Source organism: Ciona robusta, chromosome 10 (assembly GCF_009617815.1).
Source record: "Ciona robusta chromosome 10, ASM961781v2".
Lineage (NCBI taxonomy): Eukaryota > Metazoa > Chordata > Ascidiacea > Phlebobranchia > Cionidae > Ciona > Ciona robusta.
Window position 1 is genome coordinate 5,341,213 of NC_143244.1, and position 25,511 is coordinate 5,366,723.

General features: G+C 34.9%; 5 protein-coding genes across 9 annotated transcripts; 2 read left to right on the plus strand and 3 right to left on the minus strand.

The window, feature by feature from the left end:
* The first annotated feature begins 334 nt into the window (after positions 1 to 334).
* On the plus strand, positions 335 to 3,286 carry LOC149729890 (2-phosphoxylose phosphatase 1-like). Of its 3 annotated transcripts, none has more exons than XM_089886558.1 (11): positions 335 to 359; positions 761 to 814; positions 973 to 1,122; positions 1,268 to 1,396; positions 1,484 to 1,629; positions 1,708 to 1,884; positions 1,993 to 2,170; positions 2,298 to 2,427; positions 2,528 to 2,716; positions 2,799 to 2,917; positions 2,976 to 3,286. In XM_089886558.1, exons 1-11 carry the CDS (start codon positions 350 to 352, stop codon positions 3,074 to 3,076), a joined length of 1,383 nt encoding a protein of 460 aa, XP_089742684.1. In that variant the 5' UTR covers positions 335 to 349; the 3' UTR covers positions 3,077 to 3,286. The 3 variants fall into 3 exon arrangements, with proteins under 3 accessions (XP_089742684.1, XP_089742685.1, XP_089742683.1); XM_089886559.1 differs by lacking the exon at positions 335 to 359 and adding an exon at positions 387 to 607 and having other exon boundaries at positions 2,799 to 2,851; positions 2,918 to 3,046; XM_089886557.1 differs by lacking the exon at positions 335 to 359 and adding an exon at positions 388 to 607.
* A 995-nt stretch (positions 3,287 to 4,281) lies between these two features.
* On the minus strand, positions 4,282 to 17,275 carry LOC149729891 (translation initiation factor IF-2, mitochondrial-like). Of its 3 annotated transcripts, none has more exons than XM_089886539.1 (19): positions 17,139 to 17,275; positions 16,718 to 16,822; positions 16,257 to 16,362; positions 15,964 to 16,026; positions 15,564 to 15,675; positions 14,985 to 15,151; positions 14,686 to 14,771; positions 14,158 to 14,298; positions 13,729 to 13,825; positions 13,178 to 13,344; positions 12,695 to 12,850; positions 12,336 to 12,439; positions 11,716 to 11,843; positions 10,724 to 10,864; positions 10,248 to 10,412; positions 9,713 to 9,856; positions 5,583 to 9,522; positions 4,889 to 5,013; positions 4,282 to 4,673 (listed from the first exon to the last, which is right to left on the minus strand). In XM_089886539.1, the coding sequence occupies exons 1-17, from the start codon at positions 17,166 to 17,168 to the stop codon at positions 9,344 to 9,346; spliced, it is 2,091 nt and encodes a 696-aa protein (XP_089742665.1). In that variant the 5' UTR covers positions 17,169 to 17,275; the 3' UTR covers positions 4,282 to 4,673; positions 4,889 to 5,013; positions 5,583 to 9,343. The 3 variants fall into 3 exon arrangements, with proteins under 3 accessions (XP_089742665.1, XP_089742664.1, XP_089742666.1); XM_089886538.1 differs by having other exon boundaries at positions 4,889 to 5,137; XM_089886540.1 differs by having other exon boundaries at positions 5,533 to 9,522.
* Positions 6,593 to 8,783, plus strand: LOC149729892 (secretory carrier-associated membrane protein 1-like). Its single transcript, XM_089886574.1, has 3 exons — positions 6,593 to 7,276; positions 7,395 to 7,571; positions 7,904 to 8,783. Exons 1-3 carry the CDS (start codon positions 6,593 to 6,595, stop codon positions 8,060 to 8,062), a joined length of 1,020 nt encoding a protein of 339 aa, XP_089742700.1. The 3' UTR covers positions 8,063 to 8,783.
* Positions 17,276 to 17,652: 377 nt separating the features above from the next.
* Positions 17,653 to 19,822, minus strand: LOC149729893 (cytochrome P450 2U1-like). The gene has a single exon (XM_089886556.1). It carries the CDS (start codon positions 19,781 to 19,783, stop codon positions 18,293 to 18,295), a length of 1,491 nt encoding a protein of 496 aa, XP_089742682.1. The 5' UTR covers positions 19,784 to 19,822; the 3' UTR covers positions 17,653 to 18,292.
* Positions 19,823 to 22,550: 2,728 nt separating this feature from the next.
* Positions 22,551 to 25,486, minus strand: LOC149729894 (glycolipid transfer protein-like). The gene has a single exon (XM_089886578.1). The coding sequence runs from the start codon at positions 25,406 to 25,408 to the stop codon at positions 24,770 to 24,772; it is 639 nt and encodes a 212-aa protein (XP_089742704.1). The 5' UTR covers positions 25,409 to 25,486; the 3' UTR covers positions 22,551 to 24,769.
* Between the last annotated feature and the right edge of the window lie 25 nt (positions 25,487 to 25,511).

The following is a 25,511-nucleotide window of genomic DNA, read 5'->3' on the forward strand; positions in this document are numbered from 1 at the left end:
CACTATGAAATATAAATGGTACAGTTAAAATTTAACGTACTGTAACAACACACGATTGCATAGCAGGCACATACTATATCAAGACGTAGAACGCAAAAGATAATCGTAAAAGACTAAGCAAACTACTCTCATGTACCCATGTTCGCGTTATACGCACAAATTACATGCAAATTCCGGTTAAAAGTGTTCTGGGACTAAAGATAACTATTCGACACGACCATGCTTTGTCTGTGAGCGGGATTTAATATGAGACATCACGTGACTGTGTCGGATTTTATGTGGGGTGGGCATTATTTGCCTTTTTCTTTTTTTGTGGTTGATTGACAGCAGAGGTCCGGGTGTATTGACAATGTGTTCGGGTGAAATATTGTTTATATTATCTGTTGCTGTTGTTTTATACAAATTTTAAATATTTTAAAGTGCATTTTCTTAGGATAGTCAATGTTTTTGATAATCAACTAAAATAATGTTGTGAAATAAAAGCATACGACAGGCCACAGCCTGAATATGAAGAAAGCCTCTACAAAATGGATGCTATTTGCAACTGCCCTTATTTCCATATCCTTAGTAACAATGTGGACTTTGCAATATCGTTCCAAAGATCATTGTAAAATGTGTTTTAAATTAATAGATTATGTGTTACAAAGCGTGTTCATACTATACTGACTGTTCTATTTGTTCTTAGGTCTAACTCTTAATATCCTTTATTGTAACTAATAATTTACTCTGAATTACCCTTTAAACATTATTTTATTTTTAGTTAAAGCAAAACAGCTAAATACAGATCGTTCATATAAGCTGGAAAGTAAAAAAGGTAATGTGTTTATTTTTCATATGCTGGCTAAATATGACTAAAATTTACTCATGTCACTGCTAAATATGAATCAAAATTGGAGCACAGACATATTTTTCAAAGCCCATGTTTACTTGTGTACTTACAAAGTTACAATACATGTTTTTGTTACTGTGCAGAGCAACCCAAAACTACAACCACTTCTGCTCCTTTGGTCCCACACACACAACCTGGTGTTCGTGTTAATACTAAAAAGGAGGTTAAACCTAATCCTGTTGAATACTACTGCAATTTCCCCAACAGCAATGACATATTTAAGATGCAAGAAGGTGGGTAACTACCGTTAGCTTAAACTAGGTAGATCCCATCATCAAGGTTATTGTCTATGTGTGTCTCCTATCCTATATAAATACACAGCCTACTCACTAAAATGGACAGCCTACTCATTAAAGTTTTCAATTGATTTTCATGTAGGTAATGGCCAAAAAGGATGGAAATTGAAACAAGTGCAAATAGTGATCAGACATGGAGACAGAGCACCTTTGAATTTGAATGTGTACCATAAATTCAGAACCAAAAACCGCTTTTGTAATATACATTCAAGTATGTTTCTAACAGTGTGTTATTATATATGATGCTAATATAGTATTAATTAGTCTCTAAACTGTGATTTTCTTGTAAATTATTCAGATTTCTACTCTGACACATTAAAATTGGTATCAAATTATAGAAATAGCATAATGAAGGATCAAAACTCACAACATTTACCTTATTTCGCACAACCTTTGCCCGAAGGGATTGTCTGCAGTCCAGGCCAATTAACAGTCATTGGTGCAGTAAGTGACATTCATATTTTTTTAACATAAAAAGAATACATACATAAACATTTTTAAAGTTTTGTTTTTCATTACCAGTTACAACATTTACACAACGGTTTGATGCTGCGTGAGGCTTACATTCGAAAGCACAAACTGGTAGACCCTGCCACTCAAGATAAATTTGTCTATGTTCGTTCCACTCATGTTCGACGCACATTTCAAAGTGCTGTTGCTTTCTTGTATGGCTTTTTACCTAACTATCACCTTCAAGACGTAAGCTCTGTAGAATTATTTTGTTTATGGAGATTTCGTTTTTTGCAATGGCAGTGCATGTGAGTTTATCAGTTTATCTATAAAAATATAAAAAATGTCTCATTGCAGATTCCAATAACCTTTACAATGGGTCCAACATTTTGTGAGAAACACTGTGTGTGCCCAATTGTTAAAACCTTGGAAAAGAAGGTAAAGAAAACTCAGTACCAAAATTACTTAAAAAGGCAGAGGAACAATCCTATTATAAAGAATATCTCCAGAATTACTGGAATTGGAGATCACACCGGTAAACATTTGACATTTATTTAAAGTGTGAAAAAAACTGTGAAGCCACAAGCCAATCCATTAATTTATGCTCTTATAGCGTGTGTCTTTTTACAATTTTCATTTTATCTTTTAACACTTTTATGCAGGACCCCTCATGGATTCGTTGGTAACAGGGTATATCTGCAAGCAAATTCCTTTGCCATGTAATGAAAATGGAGAGTGTGTGGAGCTATCTGAATTAAATGTTGTAATGAATGAACAAGAATATCTAAACAGGTAGATGGAAGTAATAACAAAAAGTGTCATGTATAATATGCAGATCGGTAATACTAAGTAGTAAATGACACTTTTTAGATTAAATTGTTTTGATTTTCAGAGTTACCCGACTAGAGTCTCCTGCAAGAAATATATCATTGTTACAAATTCAACCTTTTCTGGAAAATATCACCAATCATATGAAACAAGTTGTGGAAGATTCAGCTGCTCAAAGAAAAGCAGTTTTGTATTCAGGGCATGACCTGACTCTTGCACCATTAATTCAAGCACTAGGCTTGCCAGAATATAGGTAAAAAAGTGAAATATAGAAGATTAATAAATTTTAACACCAATTAGTAGATTTAAATGGCTAACCCTAAACCATTTTGTAGGTGGCCAAGATTAGCAAGTCGTTTGGTGTTTGAGCTTTGGCAAGCAACAGATGGTATGCACTTTGTAAAAATTCTTTTCAATGGCGTTGATGTTACCAATGACACTGCTTTTTGTCCAGGTTGGTATAAGAATTCTTCCAGATTTTGCAAGAAGATTTTATGGTGTATTATTTACAGGTAAAAACAAGCCATGTTCATATAACTCTTTTATGCAATTCCAAAGGGACATAGGGAAATATTTTGGATTTGATTCAAGAAGTTCTGTATGCAAAAGCTAATACTGTCCTGCTACAAGTCAATCAAATGATATGTCTACTGTCTCTTTATTTATTTTATGTACCCAATATTCCATTTGCCATATTGACTTTTTTTTCTTCTATTTGCACTTTAGAGTTAGAATTTTTTTACTACGCTGTATCATTAACAAATTTAGAATTTTTTTATTAAGCTGTTTCATTAACAGATCTATAATCTTCAAGTGAAGGAAATTATGTTTTCAAGTGTATTTTTCTGTATTTCCAGTATTGCAGTAAGAAGTAATAAAAGTGTTGGACATGCTAAATTTGTTTGTTTTAGGTGATTTAAAGAATGGCTCATATAGAATGCAGTGGCAGCATAGATACCTAAACATATAGATAGGAAACTGAAGACCACGTGACAAACAACTCTCGGCGTTTACGGATTAATTTATGCATTATTTAATCAGATATTTATTTCATATCATTTGCAATAATGTTTTCCACATTTTGTGCAAATTTTATCAACTAATATACCATATATTTAAATATATCTCCAAATAACCGGTTTAGACAGGTCACGCTTGACTGAATCCGTGTTCGGGCAAATATCTGTAGTATTAACGCTGAGGATCGTATGTGCTAATACGGTATGCTGCTACCTATGTGTCTAATTTTGTGAGATGTATGTTACTAAGTTTTACATTTCGCGGGTACACACCTTTATTTGGTTACCTTTAGAAGAGTTTTAGTAACATTTAAAGTTTTAATCGTGGGCATTCATGGCTAATTAAGGAAGAGGGAAAGATAAGGCAATGGTAGCATTTGAGATAGTAAGTGTCACATTTTCCTGTGTTTATAAGAATTGCAGCTACGCATTTTATAACCCAGAAAACTTAGTAGCATATAGACAAGATAGTGTTAAAGCAGATAGTCATTACATACAAGAATATGGCTTATAAGTTATATAAGGAATATCCTCATTTTTGTATACAAGCTGAAGAATCACTAGGCATGCCTCTGCATTTGGGCTGCCTATTAAAGTGATAGATGTTATACAGTACCAATAGGCAGTGAAATTTCAGCCAACAGATATAGAAAGCAGTGCTATTGATGAATGAAAGAAATATAAATTTGAATCTCATTTTATAATCCTTTCTGTACTGGTTTACTTTTTCAGAGACACTAGAATACATTGCGGGTTAATTAATAAAGCCATCCAGCAGTACAGCTTGCACCAGCAAGAATTACTCATCGCACAGTAATTTTATTGGGTCAATGGAATTTAAACCCAGTGCTTTTATATCCACCAAATTTAAATTTCCAACTATTCACTTACAAATTGTATTCACTTATAAAATAGAAACCATATGTACTAGATCAAGTGAACATGTTTTATATTTTTACATTCTTTGATAATTAATGACCAGGTCCAGGAATATGATACTTTTTTACATTTTTAATGGAAATAAAAGTTCGGTCACAATTTTGCAAAATCTTTGTTTCAAAGTAGTTGTTCATTGAAAGTAGTTGTTCACAGATGTCCAAGCTTTTTTCGTGCCGTAAGAAGTGTTATCACCTTAATTTGTTTTATCGCTTTTCATTGCCATATCACATTCACACCATACCCATACCCAACCTGCAAAATATTCGATCAGTGTTTTTTCTTATCATGTTTCTCAAAAAAATAAATCTTTGCAATAATGCTTCAGCAAGTTATTTGTTATGATCATTTACTAAATTTTCAAAGATAGCTGCTAAGACATCATGACTGAATATGACACGATCATGCACCACCTCAGTCTTACTCTAAAGAACACAATTATTTAATATTAATCTTTCACCAAATCTAACCTCTTTAAACGTTTACTTGCCAATCCAAAACATATTGAACAAACTTCGTATTCAACCAGTCTAGATGATCATCATTTGCAGAATAAATAGAATGATTCACAGAGCAAGTAATCATTTTACACCACCTGTAAAATGTTGGGATTGAAATAATTACTTGTCCATCAGTAAGATCAACTCTGTAATTCTATCAGAGTAGGTATATCTTGATGCAGAGTCTTTCCTATATCCAAACCGAGAGCGAAGAGTCATCTACAATTTAGTTCAATATGAACATTTGACACCCTCTTTATTCTAGGTAGTACAAATTCCGCATGTGGGTCCATAAAATGGTTTAGATGAGTAGGCTACAAGCCATTGTGAGTGGTCTAAAAGGTTTAAGCTAAGTGACACTTGAATTTAATGTAATTACCCCAAGTGAATGGACATTAAAGGGCTTGGTCGGTATGGATTTGGTGCAATGAATTTTGCAGGCAAGTTCAACGAAGGTACAACACTAAATTTAATTATTTACATGTAGACTGTACATTGATGTCTTAAAATGTGCCTCACAGATAGATGGCCTGTACAAATAGTTGTACAACTACGATTTTAAATCCATACATTAATAAATAAGTTGTCAGTCATACAATATACAAAAATAATACCTAAAACAAGTTTTGTATATACTTATTAGTCATAAATAACAGTAACGCACCTTTCTCTGTGAAACATATCTTTTCTCCTTTTGCGGGATCAGGGTTCCGATAAGACAAAATGTACTGCCAGTTCTTTACGGTGCCTTCTCTACATGCTTGGCCAGGTCGGCTCCCAACATTTTAAATAGGGACGTTTGGAAATGTTGTTCCTACACTTATAAGAGCAACCACGAATACAGCAGTGCGACATTTTTATAATACTGTATTTGTACGTCTGTATTTGCAACAAACTGTAGAAATCTGCATAAGACTGCTATTCAACGCTATTATGAAATCGGAATTAGCACGGATTCACTGAAGCGTGACCTGTCTAAACTTTTTCGCCAGTTTCGTATCTATATGTTTAGGTATCTATGGTGGCAGTGGGTGCTGTAAGTAAATATAATACCAGAAAAATAGTGTTACTTTAGATATCTGTGTTACCACTGAAATTTCAGGAACAGTTGTTTACCATTTATATGAGGTTCGGATAATAAATCGAAGTAATGTATATGCAGGGCAAATTTCCGGTCAGATGCGAACAGACGTTTGTTATTCATGCATTACTAGTATCTCATGCGCGTTCACACAACGGGGACTGAAGGAATAGATCTGTCTGTCTCGAGACTAAAAACACGAGATCGTGACGTCACTGGGCATATATATTCGTAATGAATTAGTTTGAATGAAAGTGAGATTACCGTACTTTGGATTTAAGTAGCTATATTACCATATATGCCTAATTATTTTTACTTTTAAAACAAACAGAGTTCGCAATAAGTTTAAAAGATAAACAATACAAGCCATTGGGAGTGCAGACAGTGTGTTGTTTTATAGGTGTAGGCTTAGTAAGCGAACTACCGGTATGGCAGTATACTGACATTTGAATACGCGTTAACGTATTTATATTGTATTTTCTTTTAACAGTACAAAGCCGACACTTCTAAATTGTTCTGTCAAATGACCTCATAGCTTATAACGCAATCAGGTTAATTCCCCTTGGTTTTGCCCTTTAAATTTCTCCATCAAAATGAGCAACTTTGATGCCAATCCATTTGCTGATCCATTCCAAGATGGCTCAGTTACCGCAGCCACATCATCTGACAAAGCTAACTTGGAAGATTTCAACCCGTTTGCTCAAACTGCCAATGATAATAATGCACCTGCTATGATGCAACCCACCAACCCCCCTCCCCCATACACTGACTATGGATCGAATAATATCTCACCTAACTCTGCACCCCCGGTAGCGGCACCCGCCGCACCACCTGTCATTCCTGGCCATGAGGAGTTGTTGAAACGACAGGAAGAGCTTGAGAGAAAAGCAGAAGAACTCCAACGCAGAGAACAGCAAATGGCGTCATCAAACTACAACCCAAGAAGTAACAATTGGCCACCAATTCCAAAATGGTTCCCTGTTGGTCCATGTTTCTACCAAGACTTTTCGGTTGACATACCCCACGAGTTTCAAACTACCATAAAAATGCTCTATTATCTATGGATGTTCTACTGCCTGGTCATGTTCTTTAACATGCTTACATCTCTTGCTGTATTCTGTGTAGACAGCACAACAGGCACAGGATTTGGATTGTCCATTCTATGGTGGTTACTTTTCACCCCATGCTCTCTGTGCTGGTACCGACCCGCATACAAGGCATTCCGTAGTGACAGCTCATTTAACTTCTTTTTGTTTTTCTTCATCATGTTTTTCCAGGTAAGAATAGACTGGAAAGTTTTCTAGTTCTGTCTAATAATTTTTTGGGGGAGCAAATTTTTTGTCTTAATAAAATTTACTGAGTTTTTTCTTTTTTACCGATTGTTTGTATTCATAGGCATGTGTTGGTGTTATCATGGCAGTTGGGATTCCTAATTCTGGCTACTCTGGATGGATTGTTGCACTCGGTCATTTTGACGCCTCGAAAGGTGGACCAGGAATTGGAATTATGGCTTCAATTCAATCCACTATGTTCACTGTCATGGCTGTGCTTTCAATTATTTTGCTTAAGAAGGTACATCAATTATTCAAGCCTGAGTCCATATAGGCATTATAGATTAGAGATAAGCTTAACGTTTTTTTGTATTTTTAACAAAATCTGGAATGATATTATATTATGAATGCAGTTTTGCCCACTGTTGCCAAACATAGGAAACCTCATTAAACATTGTGGAACATACTTTTGCTTTCCTTGTCTGTATAGAGTCACTAATGGGCAAGGGTAAAGCTGTTATTTTGTAAATCTGGGGCCAAAACATATAATATCACCCGTATTTAAAAATTAGGCTGACATGGGCACCATATATTGTGTGGAGCATGACTAAGGTGCTTATTTTTGTTTCACAGGTTCATTCAGTGTACAGATCAACTGGGGCGAGCTTTGAAAAGGCACAACAGGAGTTTGCTAGTGATGTTATGAAGAATCCAGGAGTACAAACTGCAGCAGCAAACGCTGCCGGTGCAGCTGCTAGTTCTGCTGCGCAGAACCTAGGTGGCAGATATTGAAACACTAACTGCTAGTTGGACCTGCAGCGCTGGCAGCCAAATAGTGCAGGAAGTAGCACCTGCAAAATAGCCCTTCGAAAACGTTGGCTGTAAGTGTTGTTGTTCTCTTGATAATTAAGTGGCAATAGAAATGGAGCATTTTTCATAACAGCAATTTCATAATTCCGTCACAACAGCTTAGGCTTTCTGCTTCACCCATTTCTCATGCTAATTTATCCTCTGTTAATTCAGAGAATGTCACTTGAAAAGTTGTGTGTAAATTGTTGTACTAGCTGTAATGCCATAGAAAAAAATGTGGTGCCGAAAAACTTGTGATTTTAAAAAACTAATTGAATTTTGGTAAAAAACATTTCATGTTTAAAATTATTTTGTTAATGTTTGCTGTACTACTGTAAAAGTTCTAGTTTAAATTAACAATATTTCCACTGTTTCAATTCAACAATGTTCCAATTGAAACAGTAAGGCTGTTTTTGGGCGTTTCATCGTAATTGGGACAGTAGAAACGAGTATCTGTGTTTATATGCTTGTCATAGTTATTCGTGGTGGTATTGAACAACCTTTATAAGAGTGTTGTATATTTAAACAATTGTGGTTTCTTTTATTTCATGTACATTTGTGATCACCCCATTTCTATACACCCACCATTTAACATTTATTATTTATTCAATGTCCTGCTAAATCTGTTCTCGGTTTATAAATACATGATAGCAGCAGTAACGTACATTTAGTGTATGTAAGTGGTAATATATATGTATATTAGTAACGTTTTTGTATTTTCCGTCGTATAAAAATTTATGATTATAGACAACTAATAGAAAATGTTGCTATGCGTCGTTTCTTATTTAAACCAAAGGAACCCTGAGGGAAATTAGTAAATGCAGTTGCGTTATGTTTCTTAAGTGAACAGAATATGTCTTCTAGGAAAGAATGAACGTTATTTATTCTCGCATCGTTGGGCAGCCAGTATTTATACTTTCGGTGTTTCATACAAGTCACCGAGTTCCGGTTTATAAGGAGTTTTTTTTCTCCTTTATATGTATGGTTGCATTTTGACAGATAAGCAACCGCTAGGTTAGGGCAATCTCCATTAGGTGTTTTGCTCAAGGACACACAAGACCACAATGGAAGCAATTTCAAACGTATATCTTCTGTCTAACAGAGATACAAAGTTAATATTCTTTCCCAGGCCTTCCACTTAAAACCAGCTTCGTGCCAAACAGTTTCATCGTTTCAGCAAGATTTTGTATTGACTATAGGTAGAGTAAGAAATAAATAAATTGCCTAGCAAAAGCCAGATGGCTTCCATTTTAACTTGTTTGGTACGTAAGATGTTTTAAAACATTTTATCACATCCCCTTTTTCTGGAAGAATACCGTCACCTTTAAACAGCAAACCACATTGCTGGCCAATATTAGCAGAAGTGATAGGAAGTTTTTGATGAAACATCGACAAAAGTTTACCTATTCGTTTAAAAAATAAGAATTTAAAAAAAAATTGAGAACATACCGATAGTGGTTTTATATTTCGGCTTATATATATGTTATGCTAAAAATTTTTTCTTATATAAATTTTATTACAGCTATATTATTTTAAATATGATTTCAAAGTAGTTAATCTGCACAAATGTATCACAGTTTTAGCTTTACTTACCTTCATGTATAACTTCATTACCACGAATTAACTGACAAACATGAGAATCCTTCATTATAATGTTGCCTTGTTTCACCTTACAACCAGCTACTAATGAAGATTTATTTTCTGAGGTTGTAAAAGTGTCCAGAACCAACGCATCACCTAAAAAATATATTACTGTATAAAAAAACATAACATTTTTTTGTTTTTCCCATTAACCACAATAGTCATCCTAAGGTAGTGAAAAATGGAGTTAACAGAAAAACGACGTCATTATATCCAGCTTAAGATAAATAAATAAAAAAGCCTTAGTTAAAAAGTGTGGCTGCTAAACCATATATCGTAGCCCTGTCATGTAAGGATAAACAAGTTATTTTAACTGCTGGGTACATAGTTTATATATTACAGATGCTAAGTTTATTACACACTAAGTAATATACATGGTAACTCGTAAGCTGGCATGAGGTGTATAAACACCCGTGTTATAACGAGTATGGACAGCCATTTCCCGGCCATACAATAATAAAGTAAATAACAATCGTTCAGTTATTACCTTGCAGTTCATTCTTAAGAACTGGAGGTAGTAGTTCTTCAATAGCTTTAACCAAAGCGTCAAATAAATGATAAATAACATTAAAACTGAGAATTTCAACATCAGATTTTTCGGCGAGTTCCTTTATTTCTTTGCTTGGTGAAACATTGAATGTGACAATAACAGCTGTAAAATATTTTTAAATATATTTTTTTGAGCTCGTCTTAGGCAAAAACAAGCTACACATAATTTACATATGCATACATGTATATAGGTCTGCTACCAACTAATTTGACATGTAACATTTTAAAATGAAGATAATACATACATGTATCATAAAATATTTTAAACAAAATAAGTAAAATGGTGTAGGCAAATTTTGATTTGTTGGTAAAAAGGCCAAAATTCTTACTATAGTATATAGGTCACTACCAAAAAATTTTAATAATTCCAGTAAATGAACTTTAAGCTCTGTATTCATTAATTTAAGAACTTACCGTTTAATGTATTAGCAAGTTCAATGTCTGATTCTCGTATTTCTCCCACTTGTTCTGTTACCACTTGTAGTTCACACACGTCGTGACAGTTGTATGAACACAGTAGATCGTTCACTGCACCCAAGGAACCATCCAGGTCAGCTGGAATATACATCAGCTTAGTATGGTTTTGTTACAAGGTAACTCAAAGAGATGAATGAATGAATGAATGAATGTAACTTGTTTATACTTGCGTGGCAGGACATCCACAGTTGGTATAACATAGGTGTTTTGATTTATAAACCTTGTGCTCGCTTAAGGAGTTATTATGTATGTAACTTTATAGGTGATTATTTGCTTATTAATATGTATGAGGAGTATGACTGACATATATAAAAAAAACCATAAGGGACCCCTGGGTTGGAGCACGGATCAGTATCGAGCATCAAACACAGTTTAACTCTATATACTCTTTCAAAAGTAACAGTTGCTTATGATGTACAATCCTAATCTATATGGGTTAGGCTTCACTTAGAAGCCTGTCCGTTGAGATGGATTGCAAGCCAGAGTTGGCCCATGGTGCAAAGTTGCAATGTTGATTAAACACATAGTACTTGTGTGTGATAATTGAGTCACAAGGAAGTAAACAAACTATTTCAACAAACTTTCAGTCGTGCCTTGTTCAAACATAGATAATGTCATGTCTATTTTTAACGTTGCAAACCTCAACTGCTGGCTAAAGATTAAGCAAATAAATGTTTCATTTAAACCTTAGTAAAACCAGAGTTAAATTTTCAAACAGGTGTTATTTTATTTGGTTTACTGGATTTTTATCCGTTTTGTTTTTATAGCACCAGATCCTAAGTTACCCACAAAGTTACATATTTAGTAACTCCTAAACAATTTCTAGGTGTAAAACAAGCCACATGAAACAAAATGTTTTAACGGCTGTCATTGCCCCGCCACACCAGAACAAATAAATGTAATTAATTAATTCAACAAAAATTTCCAACCTTTTAATATGATGTTCAATTCTGGCTTGCCACTTTTTCTTTTGATAAGTTCAGCAGTTTCTTCCCCAAGAAATTTCCTCCTTAAATACCACTTGTGTGCAAACTTTTTTCTTGCATCGTTGTACATTCTGCTTAACAAGATAATTTGACCACTACAATCTGTTACACAACAAATGCTATTGTATTCTATTCTACATGGGTGGGGACTTACAGTGTGGCTTGCCATACAACCTGCCATTTAGGCGAGTGTTGGCCTGTTACCTTGATGCTACAACTCATTTGGGTTGGAGCTTTTTCTGGTAATTGGCTTGCCAAAGAAAACGTATATCAGTATCAAACCTGGTATCGTTGGATTACAATGCACGCACCTACCAACTATAACATCATTTTTAATGTACAACCAACAATTTGGGCAACCTATTGGTGACCACTGGAGCAATTGTCATTAAATCTTACCAAAGGTCACATACACCCACAAATGGTAGCAGCATCAAGTCTTACTTGAAACCTCTGGGCTAGAGCAGCTGTCACTGAGCCGGACATAATCACAACACAGTCAATATCAAAAACATATCTAATAAGAAGACACTTGTGTTCAATAATTGGTATTCCACTCTTACCTTCTAACTTCCTGCCTGTGTTGAGATATTTGCTCAAAGTCTTCCAGATTTTTCTCTTCTTGTTGCAGCCTTTTTCTCCATTCCACAACTTCTTTTGCTCTGGCCTTAAAGAGGATAAAAAATGAGTTAAAAGTAAGAATGACTTTAGGTTGGGAGTTTATAAGCTTTTGTCTGCAATACCCAAAGACTGCCAAAATGTTCACATTCTTTTACAACATATTAAACATATTTCGAAGTTAGAAAAGCATGTTTAGCCGAAAAACAACAGTTTTGTATAGCACAGATGTTCTGTTTCATAAACCTCATGCCAACATACGAGTTACCACATATGTAACTTTGTTCAAACATGGAAAACTTACTTCAGTTGGAACTTGCAGTAATACTTCACCACTTGGAGGCAGTGTCTTCCACCCAGCGATGTCAACAGGCATGCTCGCTGTCGCTGTTTTGATCACTCGACCATTTTCATCAAACAGTTGCTTCACTTTTGCATAGGAGGTACCAGCAACAAGGTGCTAAAAAAACGAAAGTTTTATTCCATGAAGAGTTGTATAAGTTGTAATAGACTTAATCTGGTAAATTCTAAATCCTGGCCAAGAACCTCAACCGTATAGAATGGGTTGTATAATTCATCAGTCATACATTGAAAAAAGATAATAATTTCTCTGCCAAAAAACGAACATAGTGTAATAACTGTAATGCAAGCAGAAGGTGTATGAAACAGGACACCATGTGTTAATGACATATTTGCTGCAAAAAATGCCTTCTTAAAAAAATACATCTAAATTTTTAAAAGGACATATATATATTATATAATACAGTTATGTTTAAATCTCACGTACATCTCCTTTTTTTAAAGTACCATGTTGAACAACAGCGCTTGCGACACTTCCTAAATATTTCTCAAGTCGTGACTCCACAATAACACCTTCCACAGACGAGGTACGGTCTGTAGTAAGTTCCAACACATCAGCTTGTACTAAGATGCATTCTATCAGATCTTGTAAACCTGGAACAACATAATGCTAAAATATGGCTTTAAACGTTACTGCAAAATTATTGTTTAAATGGGGGCGTAACTTATACTGCAAAGGGCAAGAAGAAGGGGTGTAAAAAAGGGAAATAAAAAACACAAAAGTATTATCACCCGTATAATTACATATGGGTGATTTCCTAGGCGGGTATAAAAAAGAAGAGAATGTTGTAACAACTGTTGTGGCTTGCCATGCAAGGATAAATAATTGACATTCATTAAGGCAATGATCTTTTTCTACAGACCTATTCAGATTCAAACACATTAATACAAACAAAATCAAGAGAAACGCTGTATGATAGTAATAACAACAACATTTATACTTTAATTAATCTTATTGTGTCAACTGATGTTTCAAACCTGTTCCAGTTTTTGCTGAGATCTCAACAGTTTGTATGTCACCTCCTACTTCCTCAGCTTGTAAACCAACCTCAGCTAGCTCAAGTAAGACTTCTGTCTGCAAAGAAAAAACAATTGATAATTTTTGTGCTGTAGGGTATAAGTCACCTTGATTTTTATGGCTTAGTTATCTTGGGCATTTGCACAGTGGTTTTGTGTGCCTGCATCTTGCCCATAAGAAATGGGTTAGGGGTTAGGCAAGGTTGGAAGCTGCTAGCATTGTGTGTGGGCAAGACACCAAACGGCAATTTCCTTTTTGGGTTGTCTAAATCTTCAGCCACACACTGAAAAATTCTCTCAAAAAATCAGTAACAAAGTTACATATGTAGGAAAAAATGATTAAATTAAAGAAATTTCTAAAAATCTCCAAGTATTTTTTAAATAACTCACTGGATTAGCAGATTTTACATCACATTTATTGACAGCTACAATGACTGGAACATTTGCATTGCGAGCCATATTGATCGATTCAACTGTTTGTTCCATAACTCCATCATCAGCAGCTACTACAAGCACTACTATGTCTGTGAGCTGAAATAGTCAGTGCAGGGTAAGAAAATATAGAAAAACCAGCAACGCAGGGTAGAAAAATAGAGAATATAATAACGATTAGTGCAGGGTAACAAAATAAATAAAAAAATTTTTACAGTGTTCGATAGTTAAAAAGCCTTTTTCTTATGTTAGCATGGCATTTTTTTAGCGAGACAAAAGTTTATGCTATATTGTTTAAGTTGTAATTTTTTTCTGTGATACTGTTTGGTTTTGTATATTTTATATAAACAATTCTAAATTCCTATTTATAGCATATATATAGATAATTGTTTTTCCAGCTTTATTGAACAATACAGAATATAGCTTTTGCCCTATCTACAGTTAGAGTTAAGTTACACATAAATAATATTCGGAAATAAACATTACGTTTGCTCCCCTCTGCCTCATGGAAGAGAAAGCAGCATGACCAGGTGTGTCTAAGAATGTCAAGGTTTGCCCGTTTTCCAATACAACTGTGGAGCAAATTTATTAATTCATTTTAAAACAAATATGTCTAGATTCACTAACGCAGAAAAAAAGAACAAGTTTAAAAAAAAGTTTAAAAAAAAAATTTTTTGTCAATTTTTTTTAAAGCGGGGGGGGGGGGCGCGACCAGAAAACCCCTCCACCTGACTGCGCCACTGTCCATAATACTTTTGAGTTAGCACTCCATATAAAACCTGCACCTTCAAATGCTCCAATCCTTTGTGTGATACCACCAGCTTCACCAGCTGCCACTGTAGTTTTCCTCAGTTTATCCAGGAGTGTCGTTTTCCCGTGATCAACATGACCCATGATCGTGATTACTGGTGATCGCTGTTTCATGTTTTTACTTTCATCAGTTTTAAAATCTCTGAAATGACATAATGTTTTTTTTCTCTTGTATTAAAATTTTGACCATATCTAGCGATGGTACTTCTGTTAATACAGTGTTACACATTTACTGAGAAATGATTATGAATAATTGTAAATTATTTATCCTTACAGGTTCCCACTTTTATCACATATATATATATGTAACTTTGTGAATAGCATTTTGGCTTTCTTTATTTTATTGTATTACTGACAAATTAAACAACGAAAAAAGGTTAATTGGGTTAGAGCAAGTCTCGTTAAACGTGTTGCCCAAGGGCACATACACTTTGGACCGAGGCTCGAACCCTTAAACTCTGGGCTAGAGGCTAAACAATACTGAACCTCCTATACAAACTATACTACAGTGCTCATTTACCATTTAAAGAATTGAACAACAACGTGAACTATACCTTGGGTAAGCATTCTTATCTTCTGTGTTGGTTACTTTGTTCGGCTGCTTGTGTTTATATCGGTAACCAAGCTTGGTTATTACTGCTGACACTATGGAGGATTCCAGCATTTCTATAGAGTGGTATAACTTGTAACAGCAGGGAACTTTTTTAATTTATTAGGGGACGGCAAAACTGATTTATTCTTATCGACCCCAAGGTGTAAAGAGTCCATGTATGCAACTGCATTTAAAAAGTAAATAGATTAAATAATGTTTGCAAAAATTTTCATTTAAAAACCCAAAATTAAGTTACCTCTAAGGACCTGGTGCTAAGAAAACAGACAAAAATAAAGTCAACCAATTGTATATTAAAAGATATATATATCTCCTAAATGGCATCGTCAGTCTTTTTAAGTTACCTCTATTGTGACTTTTTACTTCATATTTTGGGTTTACTAAATACAACGCATCAAGAACGTAATCTGAAATAAAAAATGGAAAATTAAATTCTTTCTGCCAGATAATTATGTTCACAAACTAATATCATCATACACAATTATTCCATTTGTTATACCATTTCAACCAGTAATTTTTATGCCAATTTTTTAGCTAAACACTTTAATGTACTTTGTGCTTTTTTAGTCAGATTTAAAACAATGGCACATACTCCAGGTAAAAGACAAGTATTTTTAAGTTTTATATGAATACCCACCTTTTGGCTTGTCAGTTACTTTGGCAATTTGGTTTATTGTGAGTTGTTTATCAATCTCAATCACAGGTGCAACTTTTCTGTTAATTCGTTTTTGCCTTTGGATCATCTGAATGAATAAATGAATGAATGGTTAAAATATCAAATGATATTTTTGAATGTTTTTTTAACTTGTTTTGTCATCAGCTGGCCGGAAATGAAAGTCGTTATAAAGTGGATGTTTTGTTTCATACACCTCGTGCCAGAGTTACCATGTATGTAACTGTATGGCTGACAATTTAAACAACCCGGTTTTGCTTAAGAATACATACGCCAACAATCATAGCGGAAACGAGTCTTGAACCTACCACCTCTGGGTCTGAGGCAGACGCGCTAAACACAGTGTCACAACACCAGACGAGTGCCAGCAATATACAACTAAATTCAGTTACATTAACCCTACATTACATTTTTAACTATCTTACCACATCCAGAATCTGTTTTCGAGTCCTTTTTTTATAGGTTGCAATGGGAACTTGAAACATTGCTGATATAGAAGACCCATGACACAGTGATCGGTACTTTGCAATCTGTAGCAAATACAATATGTAAACATACTTATTTTAGCAACAGCAGTATTCAAAGTATTCATTTATAAAAGTTCTTGCCCTATCCCTATTCTATTGCTTGCTACATTTATAATAAAAATTTTAAAAACTTACTGAGGATTGGAATTAAAACATATCATTTTTACTTATTTTGTTAACATCCCTTCCTTACTGCAGTGTTTTGCAGGGTGTAGGCAATAGCCAATACCGTTCAGTATTTCACTAGACAAACTTGTTTATTTTAAAATCATGTAATGTTACTGTCAGTCACCAAAACTTCAAATAAAATCATACTTACACATAATATATTTGCAGTTGCACAATTCATGCTTGAGGTAAACAGAAGTTTAAGGAACAGTTTTAAACCTCACTATTTAACCCTTGACCTTAAATTAAACACTGTACAAATCATGCCTAAGGTTTATTCTACATGCTGTAAAAATAGTAAGTAGGATCAGAAGGCCAGACCATTAGAAAGAAAACAAAAGTTTGAAAACACAAGCATGATAATGTTATAAATTTCATTTCATAAATTGGAATTAGTGTTCATAATTATGGACTGAAGACACCATACTTTTTATGTTTCACAGTAGGCAGCATAGTTAGAATCGTATTCTTGTGTAACAAACCTAAGTTATTGGTCATTTGTCATTATGTTTACTGATTGTGATTAATGCAATATAGAAATTTCCAGAATAGGCGTGCCTACACTAACATCCCAGATTCGGTGCACGTGTTTATAATTAGTATATTTTGGGGATGGGCTGGGCTGGCTGGTGTCCACTATACTCTAAATTTGGCGGAAAAGAATATAACATTTTGAGGTGATTTATTTACAATAGGTAACATAGATATATTTTATATCAGATTGCGAGAAATCAAGCGAACAGGATACTTTAAAACACCCCTTGTACTGCTTTAACACTGACACTTTATACTAAAGAAAAAATTGAAACATTTCTTTAATAAACTGGCTATCTGGAAGTTAAAACATTAAAAATGAATGAGGAATGTATAGGTCCATTGTTAAAGCTACCACATTTTCATTGGTAAAATAAAATGCATTTTTTCAAATCCTAACATAGGTAGCTACTTAATATTTACTTTTTTTAAATAAGATCTTTACATTTGTACACATTAGGCCTATAACAGCAAAAGGAATACTGATGCATATAGAGATACAAAAAATGTGGGTAATGCTCAGATTTAGTGGCTAAAAATATATTACACGAGACAGGTGGTCAAATGAGATATATATGTGAATATGTCATTAAAAAATAAACACAATTATTATTTATTGGTATAAATTCTACATTAATTGATATTGGATAAACAAGAATATTTACAGCCGTTATTAAAGTTAATACTTCACAACAGTTATATTAGAATAGAATATAAACCTTGATCTTCAAAGGTGCATGAACAATTTTTCAATGATTTTTTTATTGTAAATTAACGAGCAGTTAGAATAATGTTGTATCTATGAGGACAAGACATAGCAGATACAATTCCTTGTTCAATTTCTTCAGGGTAGACTGCATTTGGATCACGAGAAACTGTGAATTTCTGCAGAAGAGAGGTGAGAAAAATAAAGATTTCTGCTTTGGCAATTCCTTCTCCCATGCAGTAACGTGGTCCGATTGAAAACGGGAGAATTTTAGGTGAGTGGATGAATTTCCCATCTGAATCAATATGCCTATGAGGATTGAACTTGTTTGGCTCTGGCCAGGTGTCTGGGTCATTATGCAGGGCCCACAGGTTTGCTACAACCATAGTACCCGAAGGAATGTCGTACCCGTTTAGTTTGATGTCCTCCATTGCACTATGGGGTGCAGCTCCTGGGGTTAGGGTACGGAATCTCATTATTTCTTGTATGAAGGCGCATGTTACCGGCATCTTTTCACGATCTTTCATGCACGGTACACCATCACTACCCAGAGCTTCATAAACTTCATTATACATCAAGTCCATATACTTTGGGTTATACAGCAGGGCAAGGATTGACCACTGGATTGTGTTACTTGTAGTTTCAACCCCAGCAATGAATAAATCACGAACATAAACCTTGAGTTGGTCGTTTTCAAAGAGCTTTGTGTTTTTTCCAATGCCAAATTTCTGCTCGTATATATAAGCATCAATAAAATCCTCTACATTATTTGGATCAAAATTCTTCTGGTGTTCTTCAATTATCCCCAGCAACATTCGTAAAATTCGATGCTGGTTTTGAAGAAAACGTTGGTTTGCGCCATGAAAGGGTGGAAGAAATCTCAACTGTGGTATCAGGATCATGGCCATCATCAAATTAGCATCTTCTGGTTCACCTAAAGCCTTTTCTGAAGATTCGAGGATTAGTTTAAATGCAGGGTCATCGTAATCGAATCTTTTCCCAAGCACAACACTGCAAATGATGTTCGCAGTAAAGTTGTAAACATCTGTTTTCATGTCGTAGACCTTACCAGCTTGATCATGCAGCTGATCTATAAAGTATCTGCTTTCCTGGATCACCAAGCTTTCTATGCGACTTGGTTTTAAAGACCTCATTCCGAATTGACGTTGGACCTTAAAATGTTCGCTGTATGTTTTCATAGTAATGCCTAGATCCGATGAGATTTGATGAAACAGAAACATATACGGTCGCCCTGCCAGCTTCAGGCCTTGCTTTGAGAAAGCCTCAGTTATAGCTTCATATGTATTCAGGTAAATAATGGTACGGTTCAGCAGTGGGACTGATAAAATTGGACCATAAATTTCTCGGCTCCATTTTGTTATCACTTTTTCTGGGTGCACTACCAGGTATGGCATGGCACCAAGAATAGGATATCCTCTTGGTCCAGGTGGAAGATTGCCTTTTCTGCTCCACATGTAAAAGATGAGAGCAGATCCACCTAAAACTATACTCCATATGTTTAAATAGTCGCCTACCACAGTTAAAACAGAGGCCATTGCAGTGGCCTTAATATCTAAAAGTTTAAAATAAAAAAAATTAAAGAATTAGTGCATTTAAAATCAAAATAGCTAATACAATATATATATACGGTAGTCTATATAAATAAAGTTAAAATATATATATCTAATTTAAATTTTAAACACTCTTGATTTTTTGTCAAGGCGTAAAAAAAACTGCCTGCCTAGATCATTTACAGTAATACTCTAATATAGACTAGGTTGCAGAAAAGCTGGAGTTTAACTAAAAAATTTTAAGCATAAACTACATATTATTCACCTACATTTTATACTACGATCAATAAAGCATATGGATACGATATGACATATGGAAATTAAACATTAAGTATATTACTGACTGACTTTACTGTATATATAAGCATACAACATTTGTACTAGCTCTACATTTACCACTATCAATGATTCGAACTAGTTTTTCTTTGCGTATATATACAACAGAGCAAAACTATCTCACCAAATTTCATCATCTATCAGTCATAGCTCGATACGAATACGTCATCTCCTTCCTGACGTCATCACCGACCTAAAATGACGAAATAATGTCGTAAACGTCACATGTGCGCGCAACGAACCATGGCAACAACAACAAAGTTTTACTACTTATAGAAACAGTATATTAGCATAATGAATTCCGAAACAAGAAAGAATGTAACTTATTTACCCTCACGTGGAAGGTCAACAACGGTTGTTATTACACAGGTGTTCTGTTTCATGCACCTTGTCCGCTTACGAGTTGCCATGTTTTTGACAAGAGCGACGAGCCTTGAACCTGTGACCGCTGTGCTAGCGGCGGTGTCGCGGAAATCTGGTTCCCCGGAAATCTGGTTCCCATTGGATACTTATAACTTATTTTTTGAGAAATCTAAAACTCTGGTTCCGACTAAAAATAACAGTTGTTGGATGCAACATATTTTGTACATTTCTTTTTAAAGATTTGTCTTCTTGATAAAAAATTGATGCAGTATTTTACCTTAAACTGTACATCATGACGTATGACCATCAGTGACCTCTACCGTTAACACGTCATCAATAAAGAGAAAGGACGATAAAACATACATTTTCACATTAGATAAAATAAACTATCTAAAAACATGTATATATTCAAGTAATCTTCGTTCGAAACCAGATTTATAGATTTCTGATAAAAATGTCCCGTGTCTGCGCATGCGCAGTAGCCGATGGGAACCAGATTTCCGGGGAACCAGATTTCCGCGACAGCGGGTGCATCACACTTTAGACCTTTTAACATGTGCATTTTGGTCACAAACGAGTTAAAACAATGATCAGTACACATCTGAGTCACTGCCAAGACGATTATCCCCTGGTTGACAACAAGCCCATGTAACTCTTCCATAAGTTTATAAATTCAATGCCTTACACCCAATATTAAACTTTTAAACACTATTTTTGTCACGAAAACGTTTTATTATTACGCCACGAAAAAGATTGAAAGTTTTAAATAAATATTTATTATGCGTCTCTAGTTCAGGATTATCTTATACCGACTGGAACAACACAATGCAGATTGTATACCATCTTCCATGTGAATTGGCCATTTCAAAGTCGGATCACGAGTTATTTTAAATTTCTGTAAAAGAGCGACGACAAATACAAAAATTTCGGTTTGAGCAGTTTCCCGCCCCATACAATAATAACGTGCACCGACCGAAAAAGGCACAATTTTGCTCGAGGAGATAAATTTCTTCGCAGAATCTAAGTGTCTGTGAGGGTCAAACTTGTTTGGTTGTGGCCAGTTTACGCCCTTCTGAGTATTTGCTATATAGCCTACGCGACGATTACATCGTGAGGGTAAACTGGAGCAATGTTCGTGTCTTGGGTGGGAAGATGGGACAATTTTTCATTCTATTTTCTCGTCTCATTGTGTAGTAAACAAAGAACATTCAAAGAAATATAAAATTGTATCCCCACGACTCCAATAGACCCTTGTTAAATGTTTAAAATACGATCGAGATAATATTTGGATATTGTGGCGAAAGGTATCCCAGAATTATATAACCGTAGCTCCGCGTCTCAAAAAATGTTGTCAATTGTTCACACGATTAAGAAATATAGCTTTAAGGTACTAACGACATCCCTCTTTTATACCCCACAATACTTTATACATATGTACAGCGATTTAACGCCTCGAGTCCGAGCATAAAAAAATATATAAAATCGCTACAGGTAAAAATACATGTAGCTTGCTGTAGGCCTTGATACCAGCTTATAACTCTACCTGCTATATCTAACTTAAACCGCTACCACACGGCGTATATATGTGACTGTTATAAGCAGAACTAAATTTCACCTGCTGAATACGAGAAAGGTATTATTAATTAATCGTAACGAACGAATAAGTTTACCACTCATTATCCCGCGGTTATAGCACTAATAACCATATCATCAAAACCAGATAATAAAACGCTTAAGCACATAATATTCAAATATCCCGATCGTGTTTTATATGCAATTAACAACGGTCTATATAGGAGTCGTGAGGATACGTTTTTGTAATTATTTGAACGTTCTTTGTTTACTACCAAATGGGTCGAAAGGAATAAAATGATGACCTATCTTCCCCCACCATATAGGGCCTACTATACTTTCTGTATACCTATATTTATTATTCCGCTCTTGCTGATAGCTGTAAGTAAAAAAGCGCACTTATTACGTTCGCAAACACTCGTTATAAGTTGTGTCGAGTTTGTGTGCTATGAATTGTATAGAAGAAATAAAAACTCTATGATCTTAATGAGCTTTAGTGTATTCTAACTCTTGATTGCATATTAGTACATTTTCTAAGTATATTTCTCATCAGCCTTAATTCATGTGTACCGATTATTTATATAAAAGGGTAAAAAAAGGTTGTTCAGTCTTCGTTTTCAGTCATTCTTCTTATAAAGTTTCTCCGTTCGTCGCGATGGCGACGAAGCTCCCTTCCGAGGCGATCTATTTCTTCTTTTATCGCCTGGCCTTCTTCAAGTGCAGAGTAAAGAAGCACTCTAGCATTCTGCGTGTGCAAATCAAGTTCTGACAAATCCGTTTTTATCCGGTCACCTCGCTCCTTTATCCTGGTTGTGAGGTTGTGCAGTCTCGCCATTAAAGCATGCCCGTTACTCAAATACAGAGAATCGCCATCGGATCTCATATTTCTGTATATCCCAATCTTCAATCGAGCTAGGATAGGTTACCGTTCAAGATTTGATTCTTAAAACAAAGTGATTTGTTTATGTTGTTGAGGTGTATTTATACGAGTGAAATGTTACGTAAAATGCATAATGTTGTTGTCATATTACAATATTCGTATTGTGAGATTCTTAAGACATACATACCAATAAAAATACGATGCAATTTTTCGCGCTTTTAATGACAATTACGTCTTTAGCCTGCAATACAGCCAGATTATTGTGACAGTCGTGTCCTAAGCAAGCCATGACGACTGTCGCTTCAGTTTTTGTCCGTGTCATAGAATAATGACGTGTTTATATTCAAAACGCGATAAATTGTCTTTATAATTCCTTTACGTTAATTTCTTATCAAGTGGTCTGCAATACAAATGAGGTAATTTTGACTCCTATGTTTTTGTTTTGGCAAAGTGCATGATGTATAGTGTATAACATCCGAATAACACCGACGCTTTTGGTTCAATGGTGATATTATATTGTACGGTGAAGTAGTATAGCTCGTCTACGATTGGGGTTTATAGAAATATCAGGTCAGACTACGGTTCGATGTCATGTTTGAGTAACGAGCACGTTACTATCACATGGGACAAGAAAATGGAATAAATAGTTGTCCCATCGTTTCCACCCTTTTATAATCGTATTCTCATGACTCCAAAAATAGCTTTGTTTGTTGCTAAAAACCCGGTTACGAAATTCGAGGATTTTTATTCTAGCGGTATCCATCTTAATACCCACCGCACAATAACTCTTAAAAACGATTACGAAAATTTGGCGATTTGTATCGTAGACCGGGTGGTATTTAACTATCCATCTTACCGCAGAGAAAATAACTGTATAATAATTAAGCCAAGAAAAACATGTTTTTGAGCTTCATTTAGCTGTATTGCAAATATAGTGATTCTGGCTTCCGCGGTTGCTCAGAGGCATGATTTTTGCCGGGGAAAAGGGCATCAGATTACTGAAACCAAACGGCCGATGACGTCATCATAGGTTAATCATTCATTCCGACCGGACGTTACCTGTTAATAGCGATGACGTGTCAGACGCTGGTGACGTCACGGTACGTGGTGCTGTGAAAATTGGTATTGCATAAAAACAAGGAATTACTTAAGTGCACAACCACGGGAATTAGGAAACGACACAGAAATGATTTCTCAACCCACACATAAATTCAATGATATTTGAAAAGAAAAATGGTTTCGTCATCTATGGTGAAAGGCAGCAGCGCATTCATCTTAAATGGTCAATTTTAATTTGCATTATATGAAGTGGATTTTTCCCTTACATGGTTAGAAAAACTGAAAGGCACATTTTTAGCTTCATTAATTTTTGAATTGTGGCCATATGCACAGTTGTGTGTTATTTCAACAGATTTAGTAATGAAATATCAATTGTATAATGAGCCAGCAATAGGATAAAAAGAAATAGCTTCACTATTTTACGATGGTAATATCTTGGGTTATGCTTTAGTTATTATCATAAAATTACTTAATCATATTTATATTATAACAATAATAAGCCTGTATTAGAAATGTGATTAGAAAGCAAGATAGCAGTAATAGTAGGACTACATGAAATAGGAAATAACTTAGGAAGTAGAAAGAAAAGGAACTACAAGATGTTAGAATACATTATTTCTTACGAAATCAAAAATTATCTAAGAATAAAACTCATTTAAATACGAAGCATTTACTGATCTACATTTGATTACACTAACTATTAGCGCCTTTATCCAGTACCATATAAAGCTTTGGTCCAGTATAGGATTTTCCACAAAACCCTAAACTTTGTGGGTTTTTTCGGCACCAGTGGTCTCAAACAAATCATATATGACATCCACATTTGCTCTGAAGTTTACAATGTATTCCTCCAAACGTACAAGCACCTCATCTACTGATAATCCTTCTCCTTCTGAGAACTTTTTCAGGAAGTCAGAACGATACGGGCAAGCGCTTGTGGCGGCTTGAACAAGTTTTTGCACAATCCATCCATGGTAACTCTGCAGGGAGTCTTTATAAGCCAGCTTTGCACACTCTTTCAAACTCTCCATATCTTCCCCATAATCTTTCTTCAGCAGATGCTCCATGAAGAGAATAATAAAGAGAAGTCCTCGTTTCAGCCACATAAGAGCATTAGTGGCAATTCCTCCGCCATCTTTTGCCTTCAAAGCTTTGTCCGTTTCCAACTTTTCTTCCTCAATTATTTGATTTAACGTCGCAAATTTTATCGGATTTTGAAGAAACCGATCTTGTATCTTCTTGATGTTTCCAACTACATCATTTTTTACCGGATAAAAAACTTTTCCTCCAAGCAAGTCAAAGATAGATGGGATCTTTGAACAAGCTTCTAAAAATTCTTCTGTTTTGATCTGTTTGTCATCAGGTACAATGGGAAAATTGGTTGCAAGTAAACAAGGCATAGTCAAGTTTATAATTTAAATTATTAAGTAAAACAACTCTAAAATTTGCACTGCTTTAAAAGTAATAAAATAAACAAGCATTAATAATATACCTACACAGTAC